The sequence below is a fragment of the Rattus rattus genome, chromosome 2, assembly GCF_011064425.1.
Source record: "Rattus rattus isolate New Zealand chromosome 2, Rrattus_CSIRO_v1, whole genome shotgun sequence".
Taxonomy (NCBI): Eukaryota; Metazoa; Chordata; class Mammalia; order Rodentia; family Muridae; genus Rattus; species Rattus rattus.
This window is the reverse complement of record NC_046155.1, coordinates 46,779,646-46,792,481: the sequence shown is the minus strand read 5'-3', so window position 1 is coordinate 46,792,481 and position 12,836 is coordinate 46,779,646. Positions and strand designations below refer to the sequence as shown.

Genomic DNA, 12,836 nt, shown 5'->3' with positions numbered 1-12,836 from the left:
GGCTGGTACGAAATCACCTTTATTCACAAACACAGTGACCCAGTTCACAAAGGAGGCAATGCTACCTCTGAACTAGCAGGATGGACAATGGCTTCTTTTCCCACCTCCAGTCACGCAGCTCTGTACTGGGGCCTTTCCCCCACCGCTAGGATGAGCCCCAGCTCGACGTGCCAGCTCCAGCCTGGAAGAACCTACCAGGGCCAGTGACTGGAGAGGCGAGACTAGGGGTGGCCCAGATTCCCCCGTGTGGGCAAAGGCTTACCCTGGCATCCATTCTCAAGGCTTCCCTAGTACATTCCTCCGAAGAGACCTGAGAAGAACTCCAGGAGCTGCACGGAAAGAGTTCCGCCCCCAAACTTTTACCCAGGGGAAGCTTGAGTTTGGGGGAGGGGGTGGCCTGTGGTCAGAGCCACACGGCTGCCCAGTGGCCGGGACAGAGACACAGACCTTGCCTCTCAAGGCAGAAGTCGCCTCTGTGGGCATAAAACCAGCCATGAGGGCCGAGGGCTGAAAGGCTGGGAAAGCCTAGGCTACAACTCCACAGGAACCCAGAACAGGCAGGTAGGACTGGGGGCCGTAAATAGCAGACACCCCCTTAGCAGGAGCAGAGCCTGGCTTTCAGGATCCGTCCTCCCTCTTCTAACTAGGGTCTCTATTCTGGTCCCTGACCCACATGTTGACAACCTTCCAGAACGTCTGATGTCCTTAAAGACATCAGAACCAGCCACACTAATGGAGCTTCCATCCAGGGAAGAAGGGCACAGGTGGATGTGGGTGGTTCCCACCCATGAGAGGCTCATCCACCTCTTGGGAGGCCTCCAGCCTGGAATTCTACCTCAGGGTGAGCAGGATTGCCCATGAGCCTTGTGTTGGGGGCAGATTATTCTGGGTGGCTACTCCTTGCTTCCCTTCACCTGGCAGCCCTCCCCCCCGCACAACAGCAGTATTTTAGGAGAACCCAGGTTGGAACATAACCCATCAACAAGACCCATCAACCAAATAAATAAATAAATTAAAATAAGGAAAAGGGGCTGTCTATGGGCCAGGAAACCCCCACCCCACCGAAGGCTCCTGTCCCTCCCAGGCAAACGATGGCAAGACCAGCCCAGGCCGAGATGAGGGAGGGCAGGCCTTAAGTATGACTGTGGACCTGTTCTTTTGAGACCCCGACAACAGAAAGGCCCGAGTCAGCCTTTACCGCAGGGCACCCTGGGAAACGGCACCAGTGAGATGATTGGCGAAAATCAGGGCAAACGGGGCGTCCTGGACGTGGCAGGTCGACGTGAGGTCAAGGACGTAGGACTTGGGATCTGCAGCCTGTCTGTCTACCCGCTGTGGGTAAGGAGAAAGAGACACGGCATGCAGTTTGCAGCTGCCCAGAAGCTACATGTTCGCTAACTCTCTCCAAGATGCCACGCGGGCTGCACAACCTAGAAATCTGCCTAGCTCGGGAGGGATGGCAACAAGCTGAAACGCTACTTCAGCCCCTCAGCATGCAGAAATCTGTGTAAAGAGGAGCGATGGTGGGGTACCCTTCTCCCCTCCCCTCCGTTCACTACTTGTGCCCCACCTCCCTGCCTGAGACCCTCTCAGCCCAAACCTTCAGGGACCTTGGTTTCCCATGTTTAATGGACAAAGGAGGGAGAGTTTGCAAACTGTAGAAGGAAGGGACCCTGTTGGCTTTGCCCTCGGCTGGTGCTGGGCTGCAGTCTGCAGACGTGGGCGTGCGGGTGGGGCTCTGCAGTGGGCTAGGAGCTGCGGTAGGTCTTGATGATGTCCTTGATGGGGCGACGGCAGATGGGGCAGCAGGCGTGCAGGGCCTTCTTGAGGCGCAGGCCACAGGAGTAGCACAGGCACATGTGGCCACACGTGTAGATGACTGTATCCACTGCGTGTTCATAGCAAATGGTGCATTCATCGCTCCACTGGCCCAGACCCGGGGTCACTGGTGACTCGGGCAGGCTCACAGGTGAGTTGGGGGCTGTTCCTGAGAGCAAAAGCACCAATCAAAATGGGATGCGACCCGGCCCAGCACGGGACCTTCTCACAGGAGAAAAAGGGCCCGGGGCTCATGTCTTCCTCCACTATGGAGCCAACTGTCCGTACTATCAACCTGCCTTCCTGCCCAAGGAAGGAGCTGAGCTCCAGCAATCACACAGCCCTGGACCAGGGCCCGAGCGGCAATAAGAGGAGAGAGGAAAAAGGACTTCCCAAGCCCTTCAAGGCGTGATCTTCCGGCACTAATGCTTAGCATCTCCTACGTTTAAGAAGCCCCTGGAAGATCAGATACCCTCTTCTGGGCTCTGTGGACATTTATCCTCACACATCCACAAACCCTACTAACACACACACACACACACACACACACACACACACACACACACACACTAGTTAGCTCATAACTGCCTCTATCTCTAGCTGGGGATTCAGCACCCCCTCTAACCTCAGGAGGTACTGCACACATTCATGCACGCACACACGCATTCAGAACTTAAAAATAAGTACAAACACTTTTTTTTAAGAAGTCCCCTGGTGAGTGCCACCAGCCCCCAGCCTCTCCAGTCCCAGCCCTAATGAAGGCTGCCCGGTCCCTTTCTATAGGACACAGAGAGGAGCATTGACCCACCCACAGGGCCTTGGTACTCACCGCCAGCAGAGCTACCCAGGGGCCCAGAACCGCATGTGCTGAGCAGGGGGTCAGAGAGGCGGCTGCCCAGGGCACTGGGCGAGGTTGGAGTAGAGGCAGGTGAGCAGGGGAGAGATGGGCCACCCCGTTCAGCCATGATGGTGGAGCCTGAGAAAGGGGGATGGGCCACACTGCCATTAGCCTAAAGGAGAAAGCTTCAGTCCCTGCCCCCCACAGAGAGCTCCTGCACCTGACTAGAGGACAGCCAGGGGCTGGGGCAGGACCCTACGGGCAGGTTCGACCCCCACCCATGCTCTGTGCTCACCTACCATCTGGAGGTAGCATCATGTTCTATGTCCCCTGATTTCCAGACCAACTTCTGCCACCTCTAGGTACCTTTGGCCTTCAGAGAATGGAGTCCCCCGCGTCCATGCCTCCTACCTCAGTCTCCTGTCAGAGTCCTGCCCTCTCTACCACAGTGCCTTGGAACCACCCACCTTCTCTACAAAGGCACCCTGGTCCCTACATTCAGGTCCTGCAGCTTTGCCTTCTCTCTCTCCCTCCTTCTTCTGTCTTCCTCCCACAGTCCTTCCTAGGGGTTCATTGGACACATGTGAGACTGGGGACAGAGCCTTTGCCCTCAAAGAGGCATGACTGCTCAGGAAGCCTCCTGAGGATGTCTTCAGACATAGTCTCTGGGGAAACCATAGCTCCCCCTAAACGCCACTACCTCATGGTTATCGACCCGCCATGCCCAGCCACACAGCCTGAAGCACTTCCTTTTCTTGGCCTGAGAATCCAGCTCTGTTTCCCTAGCAGAACCACGAGCTCGCTAAGTCATCTGCCTGTGACTTTCCCACGGGCCCTAAAAGAATGTTCCACACACACGCGGATGAACTGTTAGTTGTAACTCATAGTGTTATTATTTCTAAGAATGATCAATGAATGTTTGTAGGTTGGGTCTTTCCTCTCTCCTTTCTTCCCCTTCTCCATCTCCACACTAAAGCCTAGACTCGGGCTTCACTCATCTTAGGAAAGCAATCAATCACTGACCAATGTCCCAATACCTTACTTAACTTTTTAAGAGGATCTCACAGCCAGGCAGTGGTGTCGCATGCCTATTATCCCAGCACTCAGGAGTCAGAGGCAGGCATATCTACGAGCTTGAGGCCAGCCTGACCTACAGAGTGAGTTCCAGGACATCGGGGGCTAGACAGAGAAACCTTGTCTTGGAAAACCAAGGGGGTGGGGGTGGGGGAAGACAGGATCTTGGAAATGGCCTAGGCTGGTTTTGAACTTGCTCTGCAGCTCAGGTAAACCTTGAACTTCTGACCCTCCTTCCTCGGCCTCCCAAACAGCTTGGATTGCATGCTCAGCTCATACAGTCTTCTTGCTACATTAATATTTTACATCAATTACCACCCTTTCAGAAATGCATACCAATTCGCCTTCCTTTCCCTACTGCACTGGCCAGCCCTTTCAGAACAGTATCTGCAAAGCAACCCCGACATGGTTGTCTTTAGTGAAAGTAGTTTTGTTCTACCAGTGAATGCAAAGGGCTGTAGGTTTTATACACATGGAAAAGGAAACACCCCTTACTTATCAGCTCACAAGGAACTCTCACAAAGCCAAGCTTTTACTGTAAGGTGTACAATGAACCTTCATGTGCTGCCCCTGACTTGTTTTCCCCTTAGGGTCAGTCAGGATTCCCTAGCACCATTTTGCTGACTGGCAGACATGTGCAATTCTCCAAAGAGCTCGGGAGCTATTAATAGACATTGGGTTCTGGGTGGTATTTCTCGACATCCACCTTGACCCACTTAGCACTTGGGACAGAAAAAGTCTTGTGTTTTGTTTTGTTTTCATTCCCTCTTATTCCAGTCTCATAAACACGCTTAGATGGCAGAAGCCTTACAGGAAAACTACTTAGCTATTATTAGGTGGTACTGATGCAAGAGTGAGCCTTGCCTCTGTGATTTCTCTTCTCTGAGACGCAGTGAGTGCAGCCAATTCTCTCCAGCTTCAGCTCAGATGTGTGTGCGCAAGTGCATATGTGTGTGTATGTGTACATGCGTGCGTGCATTCCTGCACGTGTACAAGTACATAAGTATGCATGTGTGCAAGTGTGAGTGTGTGCACGTGTGTCTGCATATGTGCATATGTATGCTTGTTTACATGTATGTGTGTGCATGTGTGTGCACATGTGTGTACACATGTATCTGCATGTGTGTGCACATGTGTTCACATGTATCTGCATGTGTGCACATATGTGTACACGTTTGTGAGTGAGTATGCATGCGTGCACATATGTGTACACGTGTGTAGTGTGCATGTGTGCATGTGACAGTGTGTGCATGTGTGTCTGCGTGTGTGCATACGTGTGTGCACATATGTGAATATGTGTGAGTGCGCATGTGTGCACATGTGTGCATGTGTGTGGGTGTGCATGTGTGCACATGTGTGCATGTGTGTGAGTGTGCATGTGTGCACATATGTGTACACGTGTGTGAATGTGCATGTGTGCATGTGACAGTGTGTGCATGTGTGTCTGCATGTGTGCATACATGTGTGCACATGTGTGAATATGTGTGAGTGCATGTGTGTGAGTGCGCATGTGTGCACATGTGTGCATGTGTGTGAGTGCGCATGTGTGCACATGTATGAGTGTCGATGTGTGCACATGTGTGCACATGTGTGAGTGTGCATGTGTGCACACGTGTGCATGTGTGTGAGTGTGCATGTGTGCACATGTGTGTGTGACCCTCCCAACCCAGTTTCATTTTATCCCACCTAGAGTTCTTACCCTAGACTGACTCATCTCCCCTCCTGCTTGGCATCCTTTCATCTAACCTGACTTCCTCTCCTCCCTTGGTTCTTTCCATGACGTTTCTATTTGCTTCTTGTCTCTTCATCTAGTCTCTCCAGAGCTGGAAGTCGGCACTGATCTTCATCTCATTTCAGATGCCTTCCCACCCCCACTCACAGTCTCAACCATGCCACAAACATAAACACAAGCACTGGGCTCTCCGGCCCCTCCCAGAAAGCTGAGTTCGGAAGCAGCTGACGAAGGCTCATCCTCACACACTGACCACCCGACAGAGCCTCCTGGGCTGAGCCATGGGGCTGAGAGGCCCAGAGCTCTCCAACCTTGGCTAAGGACACTTACTTTAAATCACAATAGAAATCAGCTGGATGTGGTGGTTTGATACCTTTAATCCCAACACTTAGGAGGCAGAATTGGATCTCTGTAAGTTTGAGGCCAGCCTGGTCTGCAGAATGAGTCCCAGGACAGCCAGGGCTATGTAGTGAGATCTTGTCTCAAATAAATAAATAAATAAATAAATAAATAAATAAATAAATAAGCAAAAACAAACAAACAAACAACAAAATTGGAGATCCAGAATCTATCCTACAACTACAATCTCTGGAGCCAGGATTCAGGGAGCTGCATTTTACAGTGAGTCTAGTGAGGGATGCCCAGCAGGGGAAACCTACTCTGGCTGTGCCTAATGTCATGGCTGGCTTCCCATGCTGAGGGTGACAAAAGGGTGACAAAAGGGAGCAAGTGCAGACAGCGGATGGATGCAGTGTGACCAGCCCTCACACTCCTGCCATCCCTGTCCCTCACTAGGATTGCCAAGCAAACTCCATCTTCCCTTTGGCCTTCTCCTCAGGTACTTGGTCACAGTAAGAGATGCCTATCCTATAGAACAAGCCATGGAGTGTGGCTTGGTACAAGTCGCCATCCTCTAATCCTTTCAAACTGCCCCTTCTGAAAAGAAAAGTCTGGAACACTGCGATCTCATCCCCAAAGGCCACCTGCTCAGGGAATCCCCCACTCTGATGCAGGTGATTGCCCAAGAAGACACCGATGCGGTGTTCGGGATGTTTGTTTGTTTGTTTTCTGTTTTTGAGACAGAGCTTGTTATGAAGGAAACTCTGGCTGACCTGAAATTCAATATGCAGACTAGGAAAGCCTCGAACTTGCAGAGATCCTCCTGCCTCTGCCTCCTAAACGTTATGATTACAGATATGCACCACCAGAACCAGCCAAGCTTACTTTCTTTAAGAGACACAAGCAGCCCTGAGGAAACCAAGTCTCAGCAAGTTCACTGCTCCCTGCTTTTAACATAACCTCTGGGGTGTAAGGCTCTGATCAATTTGTGTCTTTTGGGTAGCTCTGAGTTCATCATTCTCTTCCCCAGCCATCCGTAAACCAGATGCTTCCACCCCGCCCAGAACTCACCCAAGCTTAGAAAGCCCGTCATGAACTGGGGGGTGACACCCGGCACTCACCAAGGATGCGGACCTGCGTGATGGCGCCGTGCAGGCTGAAGAGCATCCAGAGGGGCTGCGAGGCGTCCACGCATAGCTGCATGCCGGCTGGCGCGCCGTTGTGACTCAGGTGCAGCTCTCCGTCCGCATTGACCACCAGGCCCAGGATGTCACCACTGTGCAGAGGCCCAGGCACGCGACACACCGCCCAGAACTCTTTGCGGTCCACCAGGGCCTCGGGGCTGAAGGGCAGGTCGGCGGGCCGCAGCGTGCCAGGGTCACACGTGGTGACCCCGAAGGACAGCGCTCCTGGTCGCGCACCGCCTGAGCGCGTGACCTTGATGAAGATGGTCTCGGCCACGCGCACCGGCCGGCTGGTGAAGACCAGCGCGCGCTCGTCGCGCCCGTGCTCTAGGCGCGCCACGGTTTGCTCGTCCAGGATGCGAACGTGCGCGCCGGCGCGCAGAGCGTGGAAGCGCAGGTCGCCGTCGAGCTGCGCCGGCAGCGCGCGGCTGTGCTGAGAGTTGAGCGAGTTCTGCGGGATCGGGCAGCCGGCGGGCGGTGCGCCGTCCTCGCCGTCGGCTCCCGGCACGTTGAGGTCGCACAGGCTCACAGACAGGCGCGCCTCGTCCGCCTCGCACCGCAGCGACGGCCGCCGCAGCGCGGTGAAGGAGCGCGGCCTCAGGCAGTCAGGCAGCACCAGCTCGCTGTCTGCGGCGGGGAGGGCGAGAGACAGGGCGACCGTCACCGTCCCACAGCGGTCGCGCACAGTGCGCCACCAGCACTAAAGATGCTATGCTCAGGTGCAAAGACGGGAAGCGAAGGGACCCGGCATGGGAATCTACCCTCTAGACAAAAGCATGCGGCTGGAAGACACCAACCTGAAGGGCATCTAATTGCTTCTAAGTGCTTTCTCCCCACTGCCTCCGGTAACCCTGCCGAACTTGTAGAACTTTTATTTTTTTATTGAGAGGGATGTTTTATTCTCTGAGAAAGAGTCTCCTGTCCCGGCTTAGCCTAGAACTCAGTGTGTGCCCTGGTGCCTGCTAAGATTTAGTTTTACAAAGAATATTGCTAGCAGTGGGTTGATTTCCTCTATCTCCAGCCCCTCCCTCCACGAAAGAAAAGGGTTTCTTAAAATCTAACCTCTAGGACTTCCCGACTTCATGCGTAACAACTAGTATGGAGTGGCTCCTATGTGCGTGCACATGTGTGCACATTGCATGAGGGGGCCAAAGGTCAACCTCCAGTGTTTCTCCGGCACCGTCCATCTTTTTGTTGTTGTTTAAGGAACTTTCTTTTTGGTCTGAAACTGGCCAAGTAGACTGGGCTGGCTAGCTGGAAAACTCCTCCTAACTCGGTGGAGATCTCCAGCAGTGGGATTATAAACACCACTACATTCTGCTTTTAGAAAACAACAAACCCAGGTCCCCGTGGCTTCTGCCCACCTAGCTCTCTCCCAATCCTCAGAGTGGCTTTCAGACAATAACCATGTGTCAGAGGCACCTCTGGTACTGTAATACATTAGGCCAGAAAGAACACCTGCCTCCCAGTTTCTTCGAATAAACTATGACATGGGAAGCCAATACTTACCCTGTGAGGCTACCATTGACCCATAAAGACATTATGGCAGAAGGAAGTTAAATCAAGAAATAGTGCCCTCTGAGCACAGCCTCATTGAGCATCAACCCCACCGCACTGGTCCAGACAAGTAAATCCAGACTGAGTTTGGAAGAAGATACACTCCAGCAAAAAAGGATAACAGAGTTCTGCCTGTTAGCCCCCTGCCCAGAGAAAAGGCATTTCCATATCTGGGTTATAGCATAACAGATTCTTTTAAATGTATTTTTTGGTTTCTTCAACGCAAAGGCTGAATCCTACTATATAAACACCAATAATGCTTACGCTCTCATGGATAATACACCATTTCAAAAATGTGATAGCTTTGACCCATCTCCTCAGAGCAGCCACTAAAGTCTGGGGATGGCATTTGGGCATCCGTGAAGTTGTATTAAGTCCTTCCGTGGGCGTGGACCTCAGGCTCAAACCCCTGCCTCACACATTTTCCTTCTGCATCATATTTTTTAAAAAAACATACAGTGTCCCGAACACTTCTTCACGCCCAGCCACATTTTTAAAATGGGCTTTGCTATCCCCACTCTACAGACCTGTAACTTACAGTGATAGTAATGGCGTGTGCTGTGGATGACCCCTGCATTACCATCCTTAAAGCAGTCCATGGGGGACAGAACTCAATATTGGAGCATCCCCCAATGTTATACTCACTTCTGATGGAGTCCCTAAATCTGACTGGCACTACTGTAAGCCACAGCAGGACCTGTGCCTTACCAAATGTCCAAGAATTCCAACCAAGCCTGGGAGACTAAGCCAGCAAGATGAGCAGTAGCCATATTGGCCTTCCATGGAGGTAGAGGGGACGCTGAAGCCTCTGTGTTCTGTTTCCCTCTCCCTGCCCCTTCTAGAAGCCGTGTTATGGACTCAGGAAGGTCAGGTGCCACCCTTCCTCAGTCTCAGGCTGCTCCAGAAGTCTCCTGGGGCCTGGCTGGTTGGGGTTTCCCAGCATTGCGTTGGCCAGGAGGAGGGAGCCAACCAGAAAACTCGATTATTCCAGGGAATTGACTCTGACAAGGATGGCCATGGCTTGGAGGCTGGGGACTGCGCAGAGGCAGAGGTGAGGGGAAGCCTTGGACAGGAAGGAAAAGGAGGTCAGTGGAGGGAGACAATGGGGGAGGGCCTGGGCCTGGAGAACCAGCTTCTGTTGCCGGGCCCCTGAGGGATTCCAGTACTGGGCCTTTGGGGAAACTAGGAAGTTGGGAGAAGAGAGATGGGGAACATCAAAGAGAAGAGGAATCAGTTGTTCAGAGATGCCCAGCCATGGCCTGTGGGAACGATCTCACGTGGGCTGCCTCATACTCTCGGGACTGTGTGTTCCGAGTCCTGGAGCTGGTCAGGCTGTGGGATAGTTCACAGTAGCACAAGTCAGATTTGTGGACATTGCTTGCAGAAGTTGTTCAGAAAGCAAAAGAGGGCTTGGCCTCTGAGGGGTTGACCTCTCTTAAAGGGCACTCTCCTCATCTCTGTATCTCAGTCACCTGTGTTGAAGACGCCTCTCCCCCCGTCCAGATGGTTGCATACGTAATCCCCCCCTCCCCAGCACTTAGAGAGCGAATGAACCCAGCCAGGACTCCAGAGGTGCCCCGAGAAACTCAAGGCACAGGGTGACTACCACATTCAAAGACACGTACATTCTACTTCAAATAACACCGCCAACCCAAGAGTATTTGGGGTATCATTTGGTTGGGTTTTGTAACCAGATCCACACACTGGTAAACAGTGTGCCAACAGGAACAAAGTCGAGTGTGGTGCATTTGAAGTGGTCAGCCTGGGTCCAGATCTCGACTCTGCCATTGCTTTAAGAACCGCATAAGGACACACAGCATAACCTCATGAGATCCTTTCTCTTCAGCTGTGAGAGGCATGTCTGACCTATAGAAAGCTGCATTTTGAGGCTCATCTTGGAAGGACGCTGTAGGGACGTGATAAGGCTGACCCGGTACCTGGTAGAGGACCCGGCACATGTGAGCCTATGTCAATACAAGCCACGGTTTCCATGTTACCACGGGTTCTAGGGCACTCCAGACCCGGTGTTAAATGTTCTACCTGGTAACTTAGCTGGTGGCCTGGGAGGGTCTCAGGGTCTCTTGGGTTTGGGGACTGGGCGAAGCTGTACCCCATCTTCGGGTAAGCTCATTCAAGTCGCAGCTATCAGTAAGCAACTTCGCCGAAGTGTGCGATGGTAGGACCCACAGAGTGGAGGCACACGCCTGCCCTGACAAGTTCTGACAGGCCACAGCAGGCAGAACCCCTGTTGCTCAAATAACTTCAAATAATAGCATTTTGGCCTGGGGGCGTGGCCAGTGGCAAAGTACATGCCTAGCATGCACAAGGCTCTGGGGTTCAGACAGACAGACGGACGGCGCTAGGAAGTGGCCTTATAAATGTTGCTGAACTGGAAGCTGAGGCTCAGGAGCAGCTGGGAGTGGCCAGACTCAGCCTAAGAATGTCTTCTCCCCTTCCTCTCCAGCACTCAGCAGGAACAGCTGTGGGCAGCCAGCAGGCTCCAAATAATTGTCCCAGCAGCGGGTCAGCTGTGCAAGGCCCCGAAATAGTTGCAACCTGAGACACAGAGCACCCACCGCACGGCAGAGGCAAAGGGCCCCCGGGCAAGCTAGCATGGAGATAGATGGGAGATGGGACGCAGCCCTGTCTAGCCCCCAATCCAAGAGAACTCCTTGGGACTCTCCCAGGACATGGGTAACCCGGAAGCACAAGCCACAGCGTGGCCCCGCATTTGGAAGCAACGCATTATATAACCAGTGCTGGAGAGACGCTGCCCGCTCAGGAGGGCTGAGGGATGGAGGCAGATGTGGCACAAGACCTTGAAAGGAGCTGCTCGGCCATTGTGCGCCGTGCCCCTTCGGTGCCTGCCAGTTCTGGTGCCTGGCAATGGTTCTGGCTCAGAGAGGCAATAACCAGACCCCGCCAGGCTGCGTACTGTACTAACCCATAGACAGAAGACATGGCAGGTTCCGTGTCTTGGGAATCAGCAGACAGCTAGTTCAGGCTTAGAGAAGGAAGAATCCAAATTAGACATGGCTCCAGTAACCTTAGCATCTCAGATTAAATAGGAGCTCAAAGGAAGTGAGGAGGTGTGGGGCCAGGCAACCTGTATCCCCCAGCCAGCTTCTCACTCAGCCTTGCCTAGAATGCCCCTGGAGACGGGAAGCTCACCACCTCAAAAGCCTTCCTAGCCCCTATTCTCTAACTCTGTCAGAAAAGGAATTCTCCTTGGGCAGGGCACATAGCTCGATCGGTAGCGGGCTCACCTAGAAATGCAAGTTCTGGGTTTGATATCCAGAACCTAACTGGCCAGACTCGGTGACTCACACTTGTAATCCGAGTAGTCCAGAGGTGGGGGGGGCAGAAGCATCAGAAGTTCAAGGTCAAGCTCAAGGTTATTCATACTACGGTGCATAATGAATCTGAAGTCAGCCTGGGCTACAGGAAACCCTGTCTTGAAACAGAAAAGTTTTCCTGGTTTAGACTTTTGTGTGGTAGAACATACCTCAGGGGTACCCTCGAAGTCTCTCCTTTGGGACAAATGTCACCTTGAATAAAGCCCTCCAACTCTGACTGAGGTGCTCATCCTCTCTTTCGGAGAGGGTCAGGGAAGGACTTTGCTTCAGCAGCAGGACAGGCAGCTGGGGACAGGCATGTGAGGTGTAAGATTGCCGGCAAGTTCATGGAGGTCAACCTGAGCCAGGTCACGGGGAACGTTGGCTGGCGATGAGAGTCACGGGCCAGCTCTCCCTCAGAGGCCACCCAGCTCTGCGACACACAGCCAGCTGCATAGGCCGACCACGGCAGGGTTTTGACACCGCCATGGAGGCTTCTTTTGAAGCTGGGCCACCACCAGCCCAGACGTGTTTGTTTGGATTCTCACATCCGCAGCACTGGGTAATCTTTAACCACGGGGCGCAGCAGCCAGCCCCTGTTTGGAAGGTGTTGCCAGCACATTTACTGTCTCCATAAACATCGGCCTGCTGGTCTGTGACTGACCCAAGCAGGGGGAAGGAGCCATGGAGGAAGTACACAGCTCAGATGGACCTCTGGGCAGTGCTCTGAAAACCACACCGGCCTCCACCCTCTCCTTTTAAACTCAGCTACGGGCCGCCCAGCAAAAACAAACACGATTTCTGAGGTCCCCACGGGGAGCATAGACTCCTCCAGAATCACTCCAAGTCAGACTCTTTGGCTGAATCAAGGAAGCCAGAGGCTCCTGGAGATCATTTGATGTAGTGGCCTCCCAAACTTCTGTTGCTTTGTTCGGCCATTGTCTTTTGGTGGGTGGTTG

General features: G+C 53.1%; 1 protein-coding gene across 3 annotated transcripts in view; it reads right to left on the bottom strand.

Annotated features, from left to right (window-relative positions):
* The window catches only part of Neurl1 (neuralized E3 ubiquitin protein ligase 1), an 82,933-nt gene continuing 70,097 nt past the window's right edge, over positions 1 to 12,836 (bottom strand). For 2 of the 3 annotated variants that reach the window (XM_032892155.1, XM_032892156.1), the window contains exons 4-6: positions 6,923 to 7,612; positions 2,648 to 2,794; positions 1 to 1,987 (exon numbers count right to left, since the gene is read on the bottom strand). In XM_032892155.1, coding sequence (XP_032748046.1) covers positions 1,749 to 1,987; positions 2,648 to 2,794; positions 6,923 to 7,612 — 1,076 coding nt within the window. In that variant the 3' untranslated portion in view covers positions 1 to 1,748. The remainder of the gene's footprint in view (positions 1,988 to 2,647; positions 2,795 to 6,922; positions 7,613 to 12,836) is intronic. The other variant, XR_004386824.1, reaches the window with a different exon arrangement.